This window comes from Lagopus muta, chromosome 23, assembly GCF_023343835.1.
Source record: "Lagopus muta isolate bLagMut1 chromosome 23, bLagMut1 primary, whole genome shotgun sequence".
Classification (NCBI taxonomy): Eukaryota; Metazoa; Chordata; class Aves; order Galliformes; family Phasianidae; genus Lagopus; species Lagopus muta.
In genome coordinates, this window is record NC_064455.1 from 1,763,358 (window position 1) to 1,786,625 (window position 23,268).

Below are 23,268 nucleotides of genomic sequence, written 5' to 3' on the forward strand. Positions count from 1 at the left end.
TTTAAAGCAGAACTTCAACCTTGAGCAAATATCTGAACCAGAAAGTCATTTTGAGACTTCACTTTTCCCCTTTGGAAGTTTCAAATCCCTTACCTGAGACTTCCATAACCTTTAGGTAGCATCAGGTAAAGCATATCTGCATTAGTGCAGCTTCCATACATCCCAATAATCATAACTGTTAACCACTGTTAGAACAGTGTTGGACAACCTGCAAAAGGTGAGCAAGCCATTCTGTCAATGACCAGCCTCCAATTTCCTTCAAAATCTCATTTATTCCACTGTTGTCCACTGGTTTTCTACTCCCTACTTCCATGAGCTATGTTAGCCATATGATCAATACAGAAGTATTTCACTATTGGCCTGGACTTGAATGCAGTGGTTCTGTTGGGGGTTAAAATTCCACCCAGAATTGGCTCTTTGCTCGATTCTGGTATTGGTAGGCAAGTAAAGATACTGGTGAGGTGCTGCAACTTCCTGAATCCTCGCATTCATTGCCAAACTGAATTGTCTTCGGACCCACTGACCCTTAACATACAAAGCAACATGATGAAAATGTTGACCTCCCAAAATATTATTAAGGAGAAAAGCCTTGGGATCTCTCCAGTTCAGTTTCTCAGATTAGTTTAAACCTCTAAGAGCCCTCTTCTGCCCCAGTTTCTTCTATTTTCTACTTACCTTTTTTATTATTATTATTATTTTTTAGTTACATATAATGAATCCAGGGTCCCATTCATTTCAACTTCACTGCGGTGCTTGTAGCAAGCAGAGGACACCTCTGCTGACCCCACAGCCCTGTCAGGACCTTGCCACATACAAGTGTGTGTTTCCTTTCGCTCGCTGTGCTCAGTCCCAACGTAGGGGCTCAGAAGTTCCACATGATTTATGAGAAACGCCGTCTGCTCACCGCTTCCTCTTTGGTTATGTGGTGTTTATGGTTGGTTGGGGTTGGGGGAAAGCCAATTCCACGAAAAAGCAACCCAAAAAAACAACTTTACGGAATGGTTGGAGTCAGAAGGGACTGCTGGAAATGAAGCAAGGTTCTGATAGAGCACGTAGCCCAGGGCAGCATCCATACAGCTTTGGGACCTGTCTGGGCAGCCTGCTGCAGTGCTCCTCATTGGCACAGCAACACCATGTTCAGATGGAGCTTCCTTCATTTCATATAAAAGGGCTCCTTCTGTCCACCCTGTCTTTTGCAGCTGTGTGGGACTGATGGAAGCGCTCTGACTGCTGGCATTGTGAGCCAACAGCAATTCCTCAGCTGATATCACGGGGCCCTTCTATCTGATGATAAGCTCCACGCCTTTCTCTTTTGACCATTTTATTTTGGCTGCTCCACATGCAGAAGACAACTCATGGTCGGTGGTGTTGGTGTTGTTGGTGCTGGTGTCAGCTGCTTCTTGCTGACCAAAATCCAAGTCGAGACCAACACAAACCCAGTTCAGCTTTTGAATTTATATAAACCATTTCCAGCATCTTTTTTCCTCCGTATGTCAGTGATGACAACAAAAGGTGCTTTTTTCCTCTGGAGGAAAAGAGCAATTGCATTCACCTTCCTGTCAGCAATCTGAGCCCGGAGGATTGTGGCAACTTCCTCTGATGCAAGTCCTCTGCTCTGCCCACTGCCATTTGCACCTTTGGAGCTTCAGGGGGATAAAAACCAAACTGTGGGCCCTGGTTGCCCACACTGTGCTGCTCCCCATACTGGCACAGTGGGATCTGCTGGTGAGGAGCTCCCATCTCCATGTCCTGTGGCTCCATAGCTGCCCTCCTGTCTGCACAGCAAGGCGCTGCTGGGCAGGACCCCTCCGTGCTGAGATCAGAGGGGACACCCAGTGAGGGCTGTGTGCCTCAGAGCCGCGGTGGTGTCACGTCCTTCATGGGGAAGTGAGGGCTGAGCACGGATGGGAATGAGGCAGTTTCTGTGTGTGTGGAACCAGTGGTTCCCAGGGCTGTTGGCCTTGTCCTCCTACAGGCAGTGCTGGCAGGAGGAAGTGAAAACACTGGGTCATTCATTCCGCTCGTTTATTCAGCCCAGGGCTTTGGGGCTGACGAAGCCCTGACAGCTGTTTTTTTCCTCCTGCAGCTGCTCTGTGGCTTCCTACAGGCATCCCAGCCCTCCTGGGCCCACTGCATGTGCCAACCTCTTCCCCTCTCCTGAGCCCCATTGGATGAAATCAGGCTGAAGGCTGAGCTGCCAGGAGAGCGTAGCAGATGTCGCTGCCCCAAAGCAGAACCGCTTACCCCACGGCCTATCATCAGCTGGCCTGGATGTGTCTTGCCCTCTCCTCGCTCCCCACACAGAGCTCAAGAGATGCTCCTGGCCCAACTCCTTCCTCCTTGACTCCAATTTGCCATTGCAGTCAGGCCTGGCTCCTCACTGCAGCTCAGCAGCCTGCAGGCCGGCTCACAGAGGCTTCTTTCAGGCAAGATCCGGTGTGGTTTTGAGCTGAGCGTGGAGCCACCACCTCCACCATGCTTACAGTCTCCACGTCCAGGGCTGGACACCTCCATGACCATTTCTATTTTCTTAAACTTTCCACAGAGATTGGGACACTGGATCCCAAACGTCCTGGGACAGACGCACTCACCAGCATCCCTCTGGAGCATGTTGCCATGTGTTGCTCAAATGCTGTGAGGATCAGGGGCAGCTGGACCAGCAACTCACAACAGCATCCCAAAAAGCACCCATGAGCAGAGCTATGCAAGTGCTGGGTTTCCTCTATGCTGACTCTGCTTCGTTGTTTTTCACACGTGTGAATGGCAGCCTCAGCAAAGAGCAAGAACAGCCTTCAGTATCTTCTCCAACCATGTTCACTGCTCCTGAGCTTGGAAGCAGCTCTGTGGCTTGGTTTTGCTGGCTTTACTAATTATCACTGTTCCCTTTAGGCCACTGTACATTTTCCTGTATGACCTTATATATTTAAACATGTTTTTCTCCCTTCTGACCTTTGACCTAATTCTTTCTGTTTCCAGCCTCCCTTCCATTTTTCCCCAGGCTGGCAGCGCAGTACAGGTCTGCAGAGGATGAACAACATCTTCAGTGGCTCTAACCTTCCCTGACTCTGACTATCTAAGTCTGACACAGAACCATACGATCCTGTGATGACCTGCTCTCACCAAAGCTCTGCAGATGCTTTGCGCCTGTTACCTGGAGGCATTTTGGCCTCTGACTCACTTGCAAGCTCCTGATGTCCCACCTGCCTTTCTTTACCCAGGGGCTGTGAGGCACTGCCTGCAGCACCCCATTCCTGGAGGTGCCCGAGCCCAATGATAGAGGCCTGGGCATCCCAACCTGGTGCAGGGCCCCCAGCCCACAGCAGGGTTAGGGCTGGGGCTTTGAGGTCCCCTCCAACTGAATCCATTCTGTGATAGCACGATTCTGTGAACACAGCATACTGAGTGCTGTTCTAACACCAGGTCACTGCTGGCTGATCAAGGGAGGCTGCTCCTGCTGCCTGGCTGCACTGCACTGCACTGAACGCAGTGTTGAACCCTGAGTTCAAGAAGAATATATAGAGAAGGTCCAACAAAGGGTGACTAATACGGCTGGGAGGCTGGGCTTGCAACACAACAGGAGCATTTTTGGAATGGGCCAATGGCCACATTTGTAGCTTGGGATATGCAAGGCTGAGCATTAGGGAAGCATTTTGTATGGGAGAAGGAACGCAGAAGGACAGGAGGTCTTCACCTTCGTAGGCTGTCCTGGTCTTGACACAGCCGACCTGCTCTGGTGCCAAGGGCAGCCCAGCTCCAAGTGGAAGATCTCAGGATGTCCCTACTGCTGTGACATTTAAGGCATACTGAAGTTGCCCATGTACAGGACTCACAGTGCTGCAGCATGCTCTTTCCATCAGATTGCTTCTTCCTGTTCCAATAGAAAACACAAGTGCAGCTGATTTCTGTAGCTGGAATCGGAGCAGAGAGGGAGGCATGATTTTGTCCATCATCTCTTCAAAAAACTTCTCTTCCAGTTTTATTTCCACATGCAGGCCCATCTTCCTGCTGTTCCTAGCTTGCAGTTTCAGTTTTATTCATCAGCCAAGTTGGAGGAAAACTGTAATAAAAAGCTGCAGATCTGGATCAGGTCTGGAGATCTGGAGCTGCAGATCTCCAAAATGCTGTTTCCATCTCAGCAGCCTACTGGGGTCGGTGTGTGGGGCCAGTGGCCCTGGGGACCAATGCTCAAAGGCTTTGGTGAAGGATGGGGTCTGTCTCAAGGGGAGAATGAGCCGGATGTTGCTGCCCATCGTGGAGGCGTGTGGCTCTGGCTCCTGCCTTGCCCATGGCTGAGGCTGCTGCACCCACACGTGGCGTGGTGCACCATCAGTGTAGTGGATCCCTTGCACAGTGCAGGGGACATTTGTGCTGGGGGCAAATGGGATCTGAACGCCTGGAGGTGAGCAGGCTAAAGGTGCCTGTGTGGGTTGAGGGCAGCCTGGGCACAGCCTTTTTTTTGGCTCAGAGGTGCTCTGTACAGACCCAACCTCTGCCCCACAGCACTGTCTGCCTGCCTGACCTCAGCCACAGAGCTGTGTATGGGACACATGAAGCGGGGACAGCCTGGGCAGGACAAGCTGGAGCATCAGCACATCCAGGGAAACACCATAGCAAAGCTGGGGGCTGGTGCCTTCAGCCACTGCCAGCATCGGCAGAGCAGGGCTGGGAAGCACCAGGTTGTGGTGGGTGCCAGGGTGTGGGTGTAAGGAGGATGTCAGCACAGAGCGGAGCACTGCGGGAGGAGAGGGGTTGTGGCCAGAGAGGGAACTACTCCTGTGAGAAGCAGAAGTGAAAAGCACACAGAAGTCAAAGCAGAGCGCAGAGCTGTTTCCTACATCGTTCACTCCCCGCAGAGTGACCCACAGCACCCAGCAGTGCGGGCATGGAGCCCCTCTCCTTCCAGGAATACATCTGCTCCCTGGACCCCGCCACCCTTCCCCGCATCCTCAGGATATGCTCTGGTGTCTACTTCCAAGGTGAGTACCGAGTGCCCACATCCTCCCAGGCTCTGCCACCTTCCCACATCCACTCTCAATATCACCGCAGCCTGAGCTCTCCCCTCCTGCCTTGAAGATGCCTGATTCCTTGTCAGCAGGTGCTGGGGGATGGCACACATCTGTGCTGCTGGCAGCTGCTTGTGCCTGAGGCAAACCTTTCTCCTTTACAGCCAGCACCCATTCAGCTGAGTGCCCCAGTGCTGCCAGGAAGGCGGTGGGGCGACAGAGGCCATCTGAACTCTTACCTGGGCAGTGAATCCCCTGTGGGTGGTGGCTCTGGCAGGGTTGGTGGCTCGGTGGCTGGAGAGAGGTGGGATAGCATTGCTCCTGGCCCCAGCGCAAGGAGTGGAGCAAGAGAGCAGCCTCGCAGTCTGATCTGAGCTCTCTGCTTCCTCCTGGGCCGTGGCCACGGAGACATCTTAGGTAAAGGTGAAGTCCTGATGCTCCTTCAGCTGATAGCAATGTTGTGGGTGAAATGGAGTCAGAAATAAGCAAATGCTTTGGCTAGATTTCTGGGCCTCTCAAAAATGCTGGAAATGCACTCTGGGTTCTTGCCTGCTGTGCTATCAGCAATGTGGCATTTACCAGCTGGACTTGTGGAATTTGTAGCATTTCTTGATGTCACACTGACTTGTAAAGAGAAAGCAGTTGTGGTGGGATAACACTGCTCAGTTGGGATGGATGTTTAACTTCCCCAAAGACTTCCCTCTTCAGGAGCTTTGCTTTTCCAATCTTCCTGATTTGCCCAGCACCTCTCTAATATAACTGAGAGCCTTCTCACCATGTCAACACTCGTGGGTGCAGCCCAAGTGATGCTGGCTGCCCACCCCACACAGCTGTGCTGAGCTCCATCATATTCAGCCCTCAAGGTGCCCTGTCCCAGCTCCACTCATCCAGATCTCCAGCAGCAGCAACAGATTGTGTGGTCTTGTGTGACGAATAACAATCTCTACCCACTGGTAATCAAAGCATCTGGGCCCAGAATGAGTCAGCCGGGCAGAAATAACCCCATTTCTGACCAGCTTACAGCTGGAGGTAGGTTTGGTGCTGGCAGCTTCCTGCACCACTCCTGGGGTTCCCACGCTGCTGGGTGAGAGCTCTGCATCCCCGTGCTCTGCTGGGAGGCAGTGGAGCAGTGGAGCTGGCACACCTCCACCCCCCAGCTCACAAACAGGAGGTGCAGGGGCCACACAGGCTGCAGATCCAGTTGCTGCCAAGTTTGTGATGGGTTCCTCCTCACCCCGCAGGGTCCGTATATGAGATCTCTGGCAACGAGTGCTGCCTGTCAACCGGGGATCTGCTGAAAGTCACAGCCATCACACTGCAGAAGGTTATCTGTGAGAACGTGCAGACGGGGCAGAAGACAGAGCTGCCACCGACGTTTAAGGGTGAGCAGGGCTGTTCTGATCTGGCCCACTACCCCCAAGCTCCACTTCTCCCCATGGGACCCTCCTCCCCAGGAGACCTTTATGGCCACAGGGGGCTCAGCTTTGCCATCCCGCAGGTCTTTTCCAGCTCTCTTCATCTCCGTCGCCATGTCCTACACCACAGGGACCCTCCCGGCCAGGCAGCAGGCAGAAGGGCCTGACCCTGCACCAGGCTGTGGGGCAGAGCGGTGGGCAGACACAACCCCTGCTGTGCCCCAGCATCAGCCCACATGCCTTGCTGCTGAGCCCTGTGTACGAGGTGCAGGCCACCATGCACTGTGAGTCCAGTTGCAGAGTTGGGAAGGGTGCTGAGGGTGGAGGTGCCAGGTTTGGTGCTGGGATACAGGCAGCGTGTGAGGTTGCAGGGGGGGTGGTTGTGGGGAGGGCTTCTCTACGGCATGGAGCGAGCACAAAACCAGGGCGGCTCTGCTCCTGCAGTGCGCAGGGACCAGGTGAAAATCCCCTCCACGCTGGAGGTGGACGTGGAAGACGTGACGGAGGAGTCCCAAGACGTGCACTTCGCCCGGCCGCTGCTGCTCAGCGAGCTGCTGGGGATGGAGGAGGTGCTGCCGGCCCAGGCCGAGATCCTGGAGGGGCCCCACAGCACCGCCATCTTTGAGAGCTCCTGGGCCTCCCGCCTGCAGAAGGGGCAGCGGCTGCAGATCCACAGCTGCTCCCACTCCTGGAGGGTGTTGGCCTCGGCCCGCAGCAGCGCCCGCCGCTTCCTCCTCTCCGGTGCCTACCAGGGCCGGTTCCGCCGGCGGCCTCGGCAATTTGCCGGGGTGCAGGAGCTGGCGGCCGGCCTGCAGCCAGGCCAGCAGCTGCACGTGGTGGTGACGCAGGACTGCGAGGGCCGCGGGGACGACGTGCCTCCGCTCAGCGTGGGCGACCGGCTGGAGGCCCGGCAGCTGCTGCAGAACGCCGGCAGCACCAGGCTCTTGTGCCAGCGCCACAGCGAGGAGGAGGAGGGAGAGGATGAGGAGGGCGAGGAGCTCCTGCTGCCGCTGGACCTGGGGGGCAGCTTCGTGGAGGAGGTGTGCGACAGCAAGAAGTACGGGCTGGCCGAGCTGCTGGAACGGCTGACGCTGCCGTGCGATGTGCGGGTGGTGGCCACGGATCCGGCGCTGGAGCGGGACGTGTTGGGTTCCTTCTCCTCCCTGCGCTTGGAGGCCCGAATCTCCCAGCCCTTCCTGCTCGGCAGCTTCTGCGAGGAGCCGGATGAGGGCTTTGAGATCCCGCCCCAGTGGTTGGACCTCTCCCTCATCCTCACCGGGGAGCCCGTCAGCACCCAGACCCCATCTGCACACCGCTCCCACGTGGAGGAGCTGAGCGAGGCCTTCTACTACCAACTGCTGGCACAGCTGCCGGGCGGTTCGGCCCCACCACCCCCACGGCCCCCCAAGCCGAAGGCACAGCCACGCACAGGCCGTGCCCAGGGCCAGAAGAACCAGGCACACCCCCGAGGAAGCTGCCCCCCGGCCCCCCAGCACCCCACCAGCCCCCAGGCCCACCTGGCTCCTTTGTCACCCCTGAAGGCGAAAAGCCTCCCCGTCCAGCAGAGCACCCCCAACAAGTACAGCCCGTGCCCCTACAGGCCGGCAGCCCCACAGCTCCACAATGCTCCTGGAGACACAGGTGAGGGGATGCAAACCTCACTGGGGGGTGGGGGATGTTTTCCACTGGGGGCACTGATGTACACGCAGCTGTTCCCGGTTGGATGTGGGGTAGGGATGAACTGCTGGGGGACTTGCAACCGGGCACCAGGTTACCCCCAGGGTGATTTCTCCATTGCCTTGTCCCAGACATGGACCACAGCGTGAGGGGAAACAAGGCCTGGCCTCCTCCCACGAGGAGATGAACGTGGCAGACAAACAGTTCACCTTGATCTGCTATCAAATGGGAAACATTCCTGCCCCATAGACTGCAGGGACCCATGGCACTGGAAACTGGTGTCTGCTGGGGCAGAGCAGCTGCCACCCCACTGCAAGAAGCCCTCTTCCTTCCAGGCCTTTGGCCGCAGCTCACTGGGACTATTGCTGTGTCCTGGTGTGAGCACTCCTGTGGGCACATCACCAAGCCAGGGAGGAGGGGGGAGCAGTCTGGGGCACCCACTTGTAGGATTTCTGCCATAGTCCAGCTCCAATTACACACACTGACCGTGCTGTTCTCCTCCAGATGTGAAGAGAAGCAGTGATGAACACGATTATGAAATCATCGAAGGCGGCATTCAGAAGACGATTCGCAAAGTGCAGGCTATTCTTCCTTTTTAATCCTCTGGTTTCTGAAGCTGTCCAGACTCCAACTATTCTTAAACCTTATGTTAAATTAATGCTATTAAACAAAGGCTGAAACAACCTCAGGGATCCTCAGATCCACAGCACAGCCTCTATTTGCCTCAATATGTGCCCACTTTGCTCAAATGCAAGCAGCTCACACACCTGAGGAACAGCCAGAGGTGCAGAATAAATCCTCCCTGCTCTGCTATGTGGGGCTGTCATGCTGTGGATCACGTCCTCAGATGTTGCCTATGGGACTCTCCAATTGCACCAGAGCAGCATGCAGTGGGGCAACCATCCTGGGAGCTGAGCAACCACCAACATGGCACTGAGACGCCAGCCAAGGCTTGGGGACATTTATCTCACCCAGCTCCTTCTGCATTAACATCACCCACACACTGGTAGAATATAGCCTGGCTGGATCCCACGGCTGTGCTGTGCTCATCAGCGTTTCAGACTGAGAAGTTCTAAGACAAATTCCTTTCTTGTGGTCACTTTGTTGGAATCTACTAGAGGCCACTGATGGCTTCCCCTACACATCCCATCCCTATCAGAGAAGGCACCACCAGTCACCAGGAGCACCAGTACAGGGAAATTTCCAGTCCCAGCTGCTTTAAACTAGAAGCAGGTACAAATCAGAGCTGGAAAATAAACTTTAAATTTCATTTATTAGCAAACTGCTGTTTGGGCTTTTTTTCCTCTCCCTTTGTTTAGCTTTGGGTTCAGATTTGTTGCATTGTTCCTCATCTGAGAATTTAGGGCAGATTTACAGGGCTGCAGAGATGATCTCAAGCCCTTACTAGGACATGGGCTGGTTTCCTGCTTTCTTTCTTGCTCTGTTTCTACTCTGGGATTTACACTCACTGTCAGTGCTTTCACAGCATGGTCAGATGCTCTTGAATGCTGTAAAGAAACAGGAAAAGGTAGAGTAGTGAAAGAATTGAACTCCTTCCCAAGTTGAAGACATTATGATTCATTCTATGACACCTCTCTTGTCAGATCACATTTCTGGACTCCTACAGCTCCTCTCTATACTGCAAGCAATTCCGTTTATCTGCACCTCCAAAAATCATCAGGGATTTGTTTCCTAACCTACATGCCTTCTACAAGAAAAACTACACTACTGTTGGCTTCTAGGTCTGCTAGACCCCCTGTCATAGAAGCTGACCTGTTACACATCCATGCCACTATTTAGCTTCACAAGTACCAAGGGCTACAGCTGTGCCACTGCCTAAAATCCAGCAGGATACACAGAGCTTGTTAGAGCATTATTAACAGAAACAGAGGCACTTGGTAGGGAAGCCAGTCTCACAAGGTGCTTTGTGGAAAGAGCTACTTTTCCAAAGCTAGCTTACTTTACCTCTCTCAGATAAGATAAAAATCTGCACTGAAACCCACGGTTTGCAGCTCCTGCAGAAAGCCAGACTCACACAGCTGATGAGCAGGGAGCACCAGCTTCCTCTGGCAGATCCTGTGCCAGGGAGAAAATAGAAAGCAGCTCTCAAAGAGCAGCAAACAAAGCTCCCATCTGACGTGCAGCAAATGCCTTCAGCAGTCAGCTTGAACAATCCCAGGCCCTGCCTGTTAGCAGTGCTAAGCATGCTTCCCACAGGAAGCACTCTCACTGTGGGAGAACTGCTGTGTTCCTTACAGGGTCATTAAGTGGTTCTGAACGTTTATGAACTGCAGGACGGCGCCCAGGAGGCAGCTTTCAGTTCTGCTACAGGAAATTAAGAGAACAGATACGGTGCAGGAGCTCCTACCTGAGCAAAGCCACACACAGAAAGAGATGTGAACTCATCATCTCCTCACTGCTGCACCCCCAATGCCCATAATGCTCTTTCCTAACTTCGCCTTTGTCCTGTTAGCAGCAATGATCCTGGCTCCAGATGGGTCACTGCTACAACCTGCAGCTTCTTTCATGTTTTCACACCCAGGTGTTTGTTCATAAAGCAATTCGCTTCAAAAGCTTCAGAAAATAATAAGCACAGACAACCAAACCCTGGGAAAGCAGGGGCTGTGTTTGTACCCACATGTCTGAGTTCCAGTGACAAATGTTTTTCTTCTTTAGGGAAGAACAAAAACCTCCAGAGCCACAGAAGCTCAGGACCCTAGTTTAAATTTTATTGAAAATAATTTCAAAAGCCATTGTAACAAGATTACTTCATAGTACAAATATAGATTTAAGTGCACAAACTAATTACAAATCTAGTCATGATTACTGTACATTATAGAATGTTTCTCTTGGCTACCCCTCTTGTGAATGAAATGGAATGAAAGCACTAGGAAGAAACAACAAAAGAATCTGCACACAAGATGTGAAAGGGGCTCTTTGTAACATAGTTGTTCTAACAGGCAAAAACAAACTGCAGGATTAGAAGCTTTGAGAAGTTTGGTTCTCCCATATCTGCTTACACTTCCATCATGCGGTCGTGGCATATTAACCAAGCCCAGATACCAGAACCCTCCCAAATGTTCTGCTTGTCCTCAAATTCCAAGGTGCAGGGACTCACAGAATAGCTGGTGAGAAAGCAAAGATCACTTCCAGGTTGCAAAGCCCAGCAGGTTGACGTGAGACATCAACAAGCACTTGGATAGAAGCAAATCCAGGTGGAAAGAACCTCAATCAGCATCCGTGGACTTATAGTGATCATCATCCACAGTAGAGTAGATGTGTCCCTCACTGCTAAGGAACTCAACTGCTTGCCTTTGAAGAAAAAAAGGCAATTAGCACCAATTAGTACCTAGCTCACATTGATGCCCTTCTCTCAACCATTTCCCACCCACAGCCTGATGTCCCCACCGTTCCTTTCTGGCATCTGCCAAAAGATGCACCCAGAGATGCATCCCATCAGCATTTAAACAAGTGCTGCTCCATTGTCAACACAAACATAAAAGTGTTTCCAAGGCTTTATCATTTCAACAAACTCATTCTAAGCTGTTTCACTAAAGAATTCAAGAACTCAGGTTGACCATTGCATCCTGTGGGGACACATTAAATCACAAAACACTGTTAAAAAAATAAGCCAGCATCCGGCCTTGCCCACTTCTTTCCTCTTTGTCTACTTTCAGCAGATTCCAGAAAGGACTGTGTAGACTGGAAGCAAATCCTTCTTTTCTCCATACTTACTTGATTGTTGGTATGCTGACATTGTGGAGCTGAAGTTTCAGCTCTTGAAGACTCATACCTTCTGGAGAATGGCAGTTTTTAATCAGGTTCAGCACCTGGAAGAACATCAACCAGCATCAGCAACAGCGAGGCTCTATCAACACTGAACAGGAGGCCAAAAAAAAGAATTACCAGCCTTCTGAGAATAACCAAGCTTTCATTTCTTTGTCCCAACTCACACTGCAGCAGCACCCACTGGGACACCCGTGCTCCTGGCTTGAAGATGCTGGCACCCACCTGACTCTGATGTGCTGTGAGTCCATTCACAGGCAGGCTGCCTCCACCGTAGCTCCCCACGTCGCTCATTCCAGCAGAGGTAAATGACTGAGGTGCTCTTGATGCTGACTGCAATTGCAAGGGTAAAAGAACTGCGGCTGCACAGGCTGCTGCAAACCCAAGGCATGAAAGGCTCTGCCTAATTACTCCCATACAGTAATTAAAGACAGATTTCCAAGAGAAATCAAGTAGAACTGGCTACAACAGAATGTCTCTCGAAGGAATTCAAGACTCACAGCACACCCCCACTGCAGCCCTTCAAACTCCAGGCTTTGCAGACCCACAACTTACACACAATTTCCCACTGAACCCAGAGATCTCCTTGGGAGATGACCAGTAACACCCAGCAACAGCTGTGATGGAACCACATCCCCAGCTACATACCAGCAGGTTTTTTCTGAGGATCATATGTGCATTGACAGTCTCAAGTATGTGCGTGGTGAACTCGTTCATGTTTTCCAAAGGCATGATCTTAAATGCCACCAAACTTTTCTTATTCTTCCAGAGAAAAGAAAAAAATACAGTTAACAGGGTAGCAACACCAATATGCTTGACATACAACTTAAATGCTCCAGCTAGGAACAGGAGCAGTAGTAGGTGGGGAGTTTGTCTGCCTTTAATTAGCAAAGTTTTTGAACTCAAAAGCTTTTCTGTGGAATCATGCAGGACAGCATCTGGGCAACTTGTTTCTATCCAGCTGGTAACTGCACTTTGCTTTACCACATGCAGCATGATGGATGAGTGCTACGAGGCAACTCCTACCATACAATACACTGTGGGTTTTCTTACAACACTTTGCCAGATCACCAACCCTTCGTGCCACTGCTCCAGCCTCACTTCTTGAGGAGTCACAGATGATCTTACCTGAAAGGAGCGAAGATGACCAGCGACTTTTACGTAAGTTCCTGGGGGTACCACGATATTCTCACTACCTGCCTCCTTACAGAGAAGGAAAGGAGAAAGTGAGGTTTTGCTGATTCATCCCTCCATTTCTCAATTATCACAATGACCAACTTAAGGACTCTAATCTCAAGCAAACACAAACAACACACGTTCAGACAATCAGTAAGAGCAGTTAGGTAAATGTAACTGCAGATGAAAGATGTTTATTTGAATGCACTGTATGCTTGGCAGCAGTCAATGCCAGTTGTACGTTCTGCTGCTGCTCTGTTCACTGCTGAGGGATTCTCACAGAAGGAGAAGAACCCAAAGCATTTTAAAAACAAATCACACCCACGTCAAGCACTCAAACACTGAACACAGCTGGGGGGGTTCAAGCAGTCACAGAATCTTATGGCAAACCTGTAGATAAGCCAACTGAGAATCTCTTTAATTACTCCTAGAGTTGTTCAGCTGAATGCAGCTGTTCACCTCCAGACACATTTACCAGCAACACAGGCTGTGTGTAACCAGCAGCTCTGTCAACAGGAGAGCACAGTGGAGACCAGCAGCACCACAGGAGCCAGGCACCAGGCAACAAGACAACACACAAACCTCTTCCACTCTCTGGTTTTACATTTCTCACACAAAAGAACAGAGTGCACACCTCTAAGTAACAACTGAGATTAGGCAGCTAAACTGTAAGAAATTATTTATGTTATTTGATGTATGAACTACAGAGTAGAAGATCACAAAAGCACAGAACCACTGATCTTTGCTACTGCAGCATCCAGCCTCGCTCTCATAGGCACAGCACTGCCCCAGCTCTCAGACTGACTGTTTTACATCTCACAGTGCCTCTCCTCATTGCAGCACCTCGGAATGGTTTCAGTGCTTACATCGGTGTCAACCCACTGCCGCACATCCATGGGCACTGCTGTCATGTCGTCCACCTTGTACAGGATGTTGGTGGGCGCCTTCTCTGCGTGCCTTACGATGCCAACCACGGTGACCTGCGGCAGGAAGGGCCACCATCAGGGGGCGGGGAAAAGCACCCGCAGCCCCTCAGAGCCGCCCCAGTAGGGATGGCAGCGGGTGCCCACCTGTGAGATCTCCACATCGTGGATGCGGAACGCCTCATCCACCTGCTCGGCCGCCAGCAGCTGTGACACGGTGCAGGGCACGATGCTCTGCGAGCGGCTGCGCTGCAGGGGGGCGGGGTGAAGGAGACGCGCCGCGGTCAGCGACAGGCTCGGCTCGGCTCAGCACAGCCCGGCTCGGCTCAGCCCAACACCGCAGCCGCCCGCTCCCCCGGCCCCTTCTGGCCCTACCTGCTTTTTCTCTGCCTGCGCGCCTGTTGGAGAGCTGAAACCTCCCGGGGACTGCGTGTAGCCGCCCGCGGGACCGTAGCCACCGTCGAAGTTACCTGGGAAAGGAAAGGAAGAGCTGTGAGGGGGGGAGGTGCGCCCGGCGCGCCCAACCCGCCCACCTCCCCGTGCCGCTCCGGCCCGCACCTTGCCCGCCCCACATGGCGGCAGAGCCCAGCTGCGGTAGGACTCCTTCCTCGAGCACCGCGTCCCGCGCCCCGGCAACGTGAGCCAATCACAACCCTCCTTCTTCCGACTGCTTCCGGCGGCGAGAGCCAATCACCGCTCTCTTTCTTCCGACGTCTTCCTGCAGCGAGAGCCAATCACCATCCCCTTTTTTTTCCCCACAGCTTCCGGCGCTGAGAGCCGATTACGGCCCTCCTTGTTCCGACAGCTTCCGGCGGCGGGGATGCCGGCGCCGCCACGCTGGGTGCTGGCGCTGCCCGGCCGCGCTGACGCGATGGGGCGGGGCGGGCAGGTGAAGGCGCTGAGACGCGGGAGGCCGGGATGCGGGCGATCGCGCTGCTTCTGCTGCTGTGCCCGCCGGGCCTGGCGGGGCGCTTCTGGCACCTCACAGACCTGCACTGGGACCCCGGCTACGAGGCGGCGATGGCGGCTGGGGAGCGCTGTCCGTCGGGCGGCTCCGAGGCTTCGCCGGGCGGGGGGCTGTGGGGCAGCTACCTGTGCGATGCGCCGTGGGGTTTGCTGAACTCCACCGTGTTCGCCATGCGCCGCCTGCTGCCGCAGCCCGACTTCGTGCTCTGGACCGGGTGAGGACCTGGCGACTCTCGTCTTCTCTCTCTCTTTTTCGTTCGTTTCTCCTAATGCTAAGTCGCTCCAAGAGTAATGCCTCCTATTTATTGCCGTGGAATCGTCTGCAGCTATGAAGAGCGCGACAGCGCTGCATTAAATGAGCAAATTCTCAGCTGTAAAGCGTTATTTTTCAGCGTGTTTCTGCCAGCGACGAGCAGGAGATGCGTGCTGTGCTCATAAACATCTGCACCAGTGGAGGTAACCCACTGTTGCTGAAACGTGGAGGAGAAGGACCTGGGGCTGTTGGTGACACTTGGCTGGACGTGAGCCAGCAGGGTGCCCAGGTGGCCAAGGAGCCCAATGGCATCCTGGCTGTGTCAGCAGCAATGCAGCCAGCAGGAGGTGATCATCCCTCTGTGCTGCCACTGCTGGGGCTGCACCTCAGTGCTGTGCTCAGCACTCAGCCCCTTGCTGCAGTAAAGACTTTGAGGCCCTCCAGTGTGCAGAGAGGGGAACGGAGCTGTGAGGGATCTGGAGCACAGGTCTTTGGAAAAGCTTGTCTGGAAGAGGGGTGATGCACTGGCACAGACTGCCCGAGGGGGTGCTGCTGTCACTGACCCTGGCTGCTGAAAACATAGAAGTGTCCATACACCAGATTTTGGGGCAGATCTCAGTGATCACTGCCTTGCTGGAGGCATTCATTTGGTTCCTTTTCTGGGGAATAGTTATCCTGCTGTTTTCTTGGATGCAAATGACTTCTGCTTCCCTGCTGTTATCCACTTTTAACCCAAGGTTGCAATATGTTCTTTCTTGCATGATGCCCACTCAGCTGTAGCATGTATTAAACGTGCTGAAATCAGACAAGCCTGCTTCTTGTTCTCTGTTCTCAAAACTGTATAGTTTTGTCAAAGTAGAATAAAATGGAGCAGCTTTTCACTTGGAGCCATTTCCTGATGCTCCTGCAGTGCCTGAGCCAGAGAGCACAGTGCCAGTTCCTACCCCTAAAGCCTTTGATTTTATCTTCTATGAGGGAAAAAGAAAACAGGGGGCTCAGGCACATGTTCTGTGCCTTGCTTTGAGCACGTGCCCTGCTGGCCACATGTAACAGCTGTGCTGTTTCTGCTTCTCCAGGGATGATACTCCTCATGTTCCCGATGAGCAGCTTGGAGAAGAAAAGGTTCTGCACATCATTGAAAACCTGACCTCTCTGATAAAACAGGTATTTCCAGGTAGGACGTGAGGGAATGAGAAGGGGAGAGAAGTACAGATTTTCATGGAAGATTTTATCTGTATGGAACAATGATAGAATGGGGAAGGGGAAAAGCCCAGAAAGGCTGTGTACAATATGACTTATTTGTCCTCTTCTTAGCTGCTGTATGGTGTGAGGTGTGTCTGAATTGAGGAGTCTGACACACTGTTATTATTTCTGGTTAATGCACTCAGAGAAGAGGAAAATAAACATTTCTCTGATTACTCATTTAGGCAGAAAAGCCTGCAAAAATTCTTCCTATTCTATCAATCACAGCAGTGAGGGAAGGAGCGTTATAGGCAGTGAGAGCTCATTGACTGGTCTTAAAGCTGTGTCTCTGGGGTGTCTTGCCCTGAGGAGTCCCATGGCATCTCTGCAGTGTTGTACCTGCACTCAGTGTGGCTGCATGTGGGTGAAACACCTTCACCAAGCTGTTGAGTCACGCTGTTCTTTTTGAGTCATTGGAGAGCTCTGATGATGAGGAACCCTGAAACAGGAACGGACTTCTCCTTTCTGCCTTTCCTCTGTCCTTAGATACTAAAGTCTATGCAGCGATGGGTAATCATGACTTCCACCCCAAGAATCAGCTTCCAGGGAAGGAGAACAGGATCTACAACCAAACAGCAGAACTGTGGCGTTCCTGGTTGAATGAAACTTCCATTCCTCTGTTCAGAGCAGGTATGGCACTGCTGGTGCATGTTAGCAGCACTCTGGAGAGCTGGGGGTGGTTAAGAGAGTACCACAAATAGTTTTCCATGCTTTTATGCTCAGAGCAGCAGTACTTATAGAGGAAAGGTTCAATTAATGCTAATTTACTGTGGTTTTCTATGTGTGAGAAAAGAAATTTCCTTATGCTTTGGTCTCTCCTGCTTTGTTCAAGTTACAGGTAAGTGTCCCTGCAGAGAATGCAGGGCGATAAGCTTCAGTGGGGAAAAAAAACCAACAAAAAACCAATCTTTTAAGAAGGCTGGAAGGCTGCAGTTGTAGCCCAGCACTGTGACTCTCTACAACTGCCCAGCTCCTGGTCTGCATGCTGTGCCTATCAGCATTCCCTTCACCCTGGGATACCTAAGAAGGACAGGAGACACACAGTGAAGGGTCACACCAGTTCCCCAGCCAAGTCTGTTCAGAGCACTGCTGTCACCCTGTGCAGTGGCTCTGCTATGGCGATTGCCATGGAGAGAGCTGGGAACGCAGAGATCCTGGGTTCCAGCACTCAGCTGCACCACACCTCCAGCTCTTTCCCTGCTGCTTGCCTTTTGCAGGAGCTTTCTACAGTGAGAAGCTGCCCAGCTCAGATAGCAGGGGGCGAATGATTGTTCTCAATACCAATCTGTACTATGACCAGAACAACCAGACTGCTGGTGAGGAAGATCCCGGAGGGCAATTCCAGTGGCTGGAGGAAACACTGACCAACGCCTCTAAAGCAGAAGAAATGGTATTAAAATAAGACTTTAAAAAACTCAAGAACAGTTTGGAAGCTCTTCTTGCTCCTCAGCTCCCCTCTGTGCTGTCACTGCCAGCCGGTGCTTTACAGGGCAGCGCATTCAGTGCAGCTCCTCTTTCTTGCAGGTCTATATTGTGGGTCACATCCCTCCGGGCTTCTTTGAGAAGAAACGAGGCAAGCCGTGGTTCCGCAGGGATTTCAATGAGCGATACTTGAAAATTGTGCAGAAGCACCACAGAGTGATTGCTGCCCAGTTCTTTGGACACCATCACACAGACAGCTTCCGCATGTTTTACAGCGATTCAGGTAGCAGTTCTGGCTGCCTTCGTGTTTTCCTGGTATCTCTGCCAACCACCATCACATCACTGTCAATGAGAATTTTCAGTGTCTGCTAGCTGGGTGCTGTTGAGAAAGCCTCCCTCCAATTTCCCCTCACATTTCATCTTTTTCAGCCATGCTGCTGGTGCTGCTCTGTGCTGGTGAGCTTTGGACACGAGCTGAGGCAAAAGGGAATGATTACAAATCTTTGCACTGGGGTTATGTGTGGTGCTCTGGGTGTCCTTCAAGCATGGCTCTCTTGCACACACACTCACCACAAGAGTCTTCTGCAGCTTTAGTAAACCTGTTTTTCACTGCAGCAGTCCAACCTTCAATCCTTTGTGCTGGTCAGGGATGATTGTTATGTGTGTACTGTTGGAATTAGAGCTGGCTGCTGGCAGTGATGTGTTTATGAGATGAAGCTGAAGCTGAAGTCTGCCATTCATGGTCGCTTTGCCTTTCTGTTAAGGTTCCCCAATCAACGTCATGTTCCTGGCCCCCGGAGTGACCCCCTGGAAAACAACATTACCTGGAGTGAACAATGGAGCCAACAACCCTGGGATCCGAGTGATCGATTACGATGCAGACACCCTTCAGGTGCAGGTAGAGGATCCCCTCCTGCTTTGCACTGCAGTTCTAGAGGAATATTTTATTCCTCCACAGGCAGAACTATGGGACCCAAGAGGATTTACAGGGAGCGACCTCTAACAGTCTTGTAGTTGGCACAGGGATGCAGTAAGAGCATCAGTGAGTGAAGAAGGCAGGGTGACCAAATGCAGCAGGTGCAGGCCTCTGCTGGGGTGAGTCCCAGCGCAGGGCAGCTTGGTTTGACACTGACACCTCAACATGCAGGCAGAGTGGATCGCAGGATTTCCTTTTGGGGACTGATGAACTTGTTGAACCCCGTCTAAAAAATCTGAACTCTCTAGAAATTTATTTGTGTTCCCTTTAATTGCTGAATGATTTAATTAGATGCTGCTGCTCTGTGGAGGCTCTCACCTAAATCATCTGTCCACAGCTTTACGTCTTGCCAGAAGGAAAGCTGCACTCCTTCCTGGGCAGGGAGGTGCATTATTTGGTGCAGATCCCATATTCTAAACAAACATTCCACTCCAGGGCCGATCCTTTCTTGGTTTGACTTCGGTTCCATCTCTCTCACCCTGCAGGATGTGGTGACTTACTACCTGAACTTAACTCATGCCAATCTGATGGCCCCAGCATGGGAGGAGGAATACCGGCTGACGAGCGCCTTTCAGGTGCCTGATGGCTCCACACAGTCCATGCAGACCGTGTTGGAAAAGATATCCAAGGATGCAAAGTATCTGCAGCAATATTATGAGTTCAACTCTGTCAAATACGACCTTACCCTGTGTGGGGAGACCTGCCGAGTCGACCACGTTTGTGCCATCAGGGAAATTGATTTTAACAGATATGAGGAGTGCCTTAAAGCCAGCAGCTCTGCTTCTGCCATCGTCAGTGTTTGCCTTTTATTGCTCTCTTTGCTCTTAGGGATCTTTGATCCCCTGCAAATACTGTAACGACTGAGAGCACGAGTGAAGAGAGGACAGCTTCACAGTGCAAGCGAATTGGCAGTCATGAATGCTTTTGGAATTGGGGACTTATTTGAAAACCAAGAAATAATCAGTGCTTTGTAGTAAAAGCTCTATGATGTTGATTTGAGCACTTCTAGAAAAGCTTGATGCATCAGAGATGGTTACAAAGCCTTTCTGTACCAGTCTGACCCACATCAGGGAGTTCATCTTCCTTCTGCTGCAACTTCTGAGGCAGCTGCACAAATGAGATGAAGGCCTCCCTGTGAGTTACCCACCCTTAGTGTGAGAGCTGTGAGCTGCCACACGTTCCTGAGGAATCAGAGGGTGCTTCTCTTCTGGAAAATAAAACACAACACAACAGCTGGCCTGCAGGGTCTCGTTTTGGTGGCCTTGTACAGCAGCAGCTTTGCCTCTGGTGTGTGAGCAAAGCCAGGCAGTGTCAGAACTTCCTTGGACAGTTTGGGCCGTGACTTTCACGTGTCAGTATCCACAGTGAGGCAGCAGGGTGAGAAGCTTCATGGTTTTTTTTCAGATGCTGAACACAGACGGTTTTCCCCCCAAGCACCTTTGGTGTTCTTTTAACTCACATCTGCTTTTCTTTAGCTGTGCAAACTGCAAAGAAACCCTCCATGCCTCGCCAGCCTTCTGTCTGCTCATGCAAAAACCACACGTGAACCAAAGAAAAGTGACACTGTAGGGCCCTTGGGGACAAGTGGATGAGACAGTGCAGAAATCCTTGTGCTGTCTGTAAGCAGTTGTTTAGAGGCAGCTCCAGAGAAGCAGTAGTGGAACTGTGTTGTGTCAGAGGAGAAGCACGGCCAGGGGAGGCGCAGCCTTGTGCAGAGCTGCAGCTTTGCGGGGGTTGGTGGCATTTGCCTCTGGCACAGCTCGGGGGGATCACAGGAGCAGCGCCTGCGCTCCTCGGCTGTGCTCGGGGTGAGCACTGCTTGCACGGGAAAGGGTGCCGGGGTCTGGAAATGAGCCACTGCGTATGGAATGATCTAAAAATCATGGAGAAAAAAACAAAACCGCTGGGAAGCACCGCCGGCTGTGCAGCGGATGGGCTTTTTTCTTTCAATGGGGAACCGGGAACCCAAAGGCGGGGCGGGGAGCGGAGCTGCGGGGCGGGGCGGCTCTCGAGGCCGGGCGGGGCGGCGCGCCCCGGGATGGCGGTGCGGGGCCCGGCGCGTTTCGGGCCTTGGCAGTGGCTGCTGGCGGCGGGGGGCACGGCGGCGGCGGTGTGGGACGCGGGAGCGGATGTGTGGGTGGCGGTGGGATACGCGCGTGCGGGGCAGCCGGGCTGCGCGGCGCTGGGTTTGGGGCTGTGGGCCGCGGGCTGCGCCGCCCGGCAGGCCTGCAGCTGGCTGTGGTTCCGCTCCGATCCGCCGGCGCTGCGCCCCGAGCCGTCCCGCCGCCTCCTCGCCGCTCTGCACCTCCTGCAGCTCGGCTTCTTGTACAGGTACGGCTCTCCCGAAGCGCGGCGTTCCTCCCTCGGGCTGCGGCCCCGCTCTTCCGCCGCGTCCCCGGCTGCGGCGGAGCGGAGCCGCGGTCCCGGAGCGCTGCGTTCGCCGCTGAGCGCGCCGTGCTCCGGCCAGGTGCGTCCGAGTGCTGCGGCTGGGCTGGAGGCTGTGCCGGACGGAGGCGACGGAGGAGGAGAGGAATCACATGGCGTTCCTGACCCACGACATCAGCATGTTGCGTCTCTTCGAGACCTTCCTGGAGAACGCCCCGCAGCTCGCGCTGCTCCTCTACAGCGTCCTGCGCAGCAACAAGGCTGAGCCTTCCCAGGGTGCGGGGCCGGGATGGGGGGTCGGGTTGGGAGGTCGGGGCACTGCTGCTCTGCTCTGCTGCTCTGCTTTGCTGCTGCTGCGCTCCCACCGCCGTCCCTTTGGCGCTGTGCTGTCCCAGCCCCGTGGGCCCCTGCGGGCTATGCTGGGCCTGCAGGGAACCGAAGCGGGGGGGGGCGGGACGTTCTGTCCTTGGGCAAAGTGTGGGCTCCCCTGAGAGCGGCACCAGCTGCTGCTCGGGAAAGGCAGGAAGTGGGAAGTGAGGGGAGGAGAAATGGAGGTGCTGATGCTCAGAGCCCCCGAAACTGCTGCTTTGCTGATGGGGGGCTCCTTTCAGAGGTGTTCGGGGCTGTTTGGAGCAGGACCAGCCCCAGCTTGGTCTGCATTCTCCATGGCTGCTGCTCTGTTGCAGGAATGGGAATCTGCACGGCGTTCCTGTGTGTGACCTGGTCCCTGCTGGACTACCACCAGTCCCTGCGCTCCTTCCTGCAGGACAAGTACGAGATGGGCTGGGGCTCCTCCGTCATCTACTTCCTATGGAACCTCTTCCTCCTCTGCCCCCGCATCCTGGCGCTCGCCCTCTTTGCCCTGCTGTGGCCCTACGGTGTGGCCGTGCACTTCCCACTGGTGTGGCTGGCGATGTTTCTGTGGGTCAGCCTGCAGGGCACCGATTTCATGGAGTCTCCGGGCCCCGAGCAGCTCTACCGCGCCATGGTGGCCGTCATCCTCTACTTCAGCTGGTTCAACGTGGCCCCAGGGAGGACCCTGCACCGCAGCGTCATCTATCACAGCTTCATCCTGGTGGACAGCACGCTGCTGACCCTGGCCTGGCTCTGGGGCCGTCCCCCTGAGGAGCAGCACTCATTGCTCATCCCAGCGCTGTGGGCTGCGCTGCCCTGCTACCTCCTGGGGCTGCTGCTGCGCGTCACCTACTACGGATGGCTGCACCCCAACGTGCGAGCACAGCTACGGAGCGGCGGTGACGAGGTGGATGCCAATGGAAGGGCTGATGGGGCCGTGGAGTTCCGCAGCATTTCAGAGCCTTGTGAGCTCCGCAGTGTTTCAGAGCCGGTCCTGGTGAACTCCCGGCTGCGGTGCCTCGCACGGAGCCACTTCCCGCTGTCTGTGCTGGCAGAGCCGCACCTGCTGAATGGGACAGCTGCTGTCTGAGTCCTGCACTCCTTGAGATGGAGTTGTGCCTTATCCGAGTGGTTTGACTTGTTGGGGAGGTTCTGTTTGGTTCTTTCTATTGTGTGCGCCAAGCTGCAGTTTTGGCAGTTCATTGCCACAGCAGGGATGCGGGCAGGAAGGCTCGGAGCTTGGTGCTGGGCCTGCATGGCGCTGTGGCACTGTTGATTCTTGTTATTTATTATTCACCTTTTCCAAAAAAAAGAAAAAAGGAAAAAAAAAACCAACACCTGGTTGTCCATGCATCTTCTGGTGCCCGCTGCCAAGGTCATTCCTTGGTCACTCCTTGGTCACTCCCTGTTTGGCAGTGGCTGTCAGATGCCTGTTTGCAGTTCTGTTGTTGACTGTTAAGGCTGAAGGCTGCACAGTGCTGAGATGTGGCCCAGAGAGGGGCAGGGAGGGGTGGGATGGTGGGGGTCCTGGCATGGTGGCAGCACTGAGCTGAGCGCCATCAGCAGCCCAGGCTCTGCAGGGGGCTCCCTCATTGGGGTCCCTCATTGCTGTGAGCAGGGCCTGAGCCCGTAACGCTGCACCTCAGCTGCTCTGGGGCTGAAGGGGCAGCAGCTGTGGCACGGGCACCCA

General features: G+C 53.6%; 4 protein-coding genes across 5 annotated transcripts; 3 read left to right on the forward strand and 1 right to left on the reverse strand.

Moving 5' to 3' along the window:
* Positions 1–4,789: 4,789 nt before the first annotated feature.
* On the forward strand, positions 4,790–9,370 carry THEMIS2 (thymocyte selection associated family member 2). Its single transcript, XM_048968943.1, has 5 exons — positions 4,790–4,976; positions 6,245–6,385; positions 6,502–6,702; positions 6,863–8,059; positions 8,600–9,370. Exons 1-5 carry the CDS (start codon positions 4,883–4,885, stop codon positions 8,692–8,694), a joined length of 1,728 nt encoding a protein of 575 aa, XP_048824900.1. The 5' UTR covers positions 4,790–4,882; the 3' UTR covers positions 8,695–9,370.
* Positions 9,371–10,805: 1,435 nt separating this feature from the next.
* RPA2 (replication protein A2) lies at positions 10,806–14,666 on the reverse strand. Its single transcript, XM_048968953.1, has 9 exons — positions 14,539–14,666; positions 14,356–14,450; positions 14,128–14,229; positions 13,924–14,037; positions 13,010–13,084; positions 12,530–12,643; positions 12,107–12,214; positions 11,831–11,925; positions 10,806–11,407 (listed from the first exon to the last, which is right to left on the reverse strand). Exons 1-9 carry the CDS (start codon positions 14,552–14,554, stop codon positions 11,323–11,325), a joined length of 804 nt encoding a protein of 267 aa, XP_048824910.1. The 5' UTR covers positions 14,555–14,666; the 3' UTR covers positions 10,806–11,322.
* A 118-nt stretch (positions 14,667–14,784) lies between these two features.
* On the forward strand, positions 14,785–19,838 carry SMPDL3B (sphingomyelin phosphodiesterase acid like 3B). Its single transcript, XM_048968944.1, has 7 exons — positions 14,785–15,161; positions 16,276–16,373; positions 16,928–17,071; positions 17,659–17,831; positions 17,966–18,146; positions 18,628–18,761; positions 19,325–19,838. The coding sequence occupies exons 1-7, from the start codon at positions 14,899–14,901 to the stop codon at positions 19,694–19,696; spliced, it is 1,365 nt and encodes a 454-aa protein (XP_048824901.1). The 5' UTR covers positions 14,785–14,898; the 3' UTR covers positions 19,697–19,838.
* A 1,014-nt stretch (positions 19,839–20,852) lies between these two features.
* On the forward strand, positions 20,853–23,001 carry XKR8 (XK related 8). 2 transcript variants are annotated; one of them, XM_048968946.1, is made up of 4 exons: positions 20,853–21,170; positions 21,307–21,500; positions 21,911–21,995; positions 22,155–23,001. In XM_048968946.1, exons 1-4 carry the CDS (start codon positions 20,878–20,880, stop codon positions 22,666–22,668), a joined length of 1,086 nt encoding a protein of 361 aa, XP_048824903.1. In that variant the 5' UTR covers positions 20,853–20,877; the 3' UTR covers positions 22,669–23,001. The 2 variants fall into 2 exon arrangements, with proteins under 2 accessions (XP_048824903.1, XP_048824902.1); XM_048968945.1 differs by having other exon boundaries at positions 21,911–22,999.
* Positions 23,002–23,268: the final 267 nt, after the last annotated feature.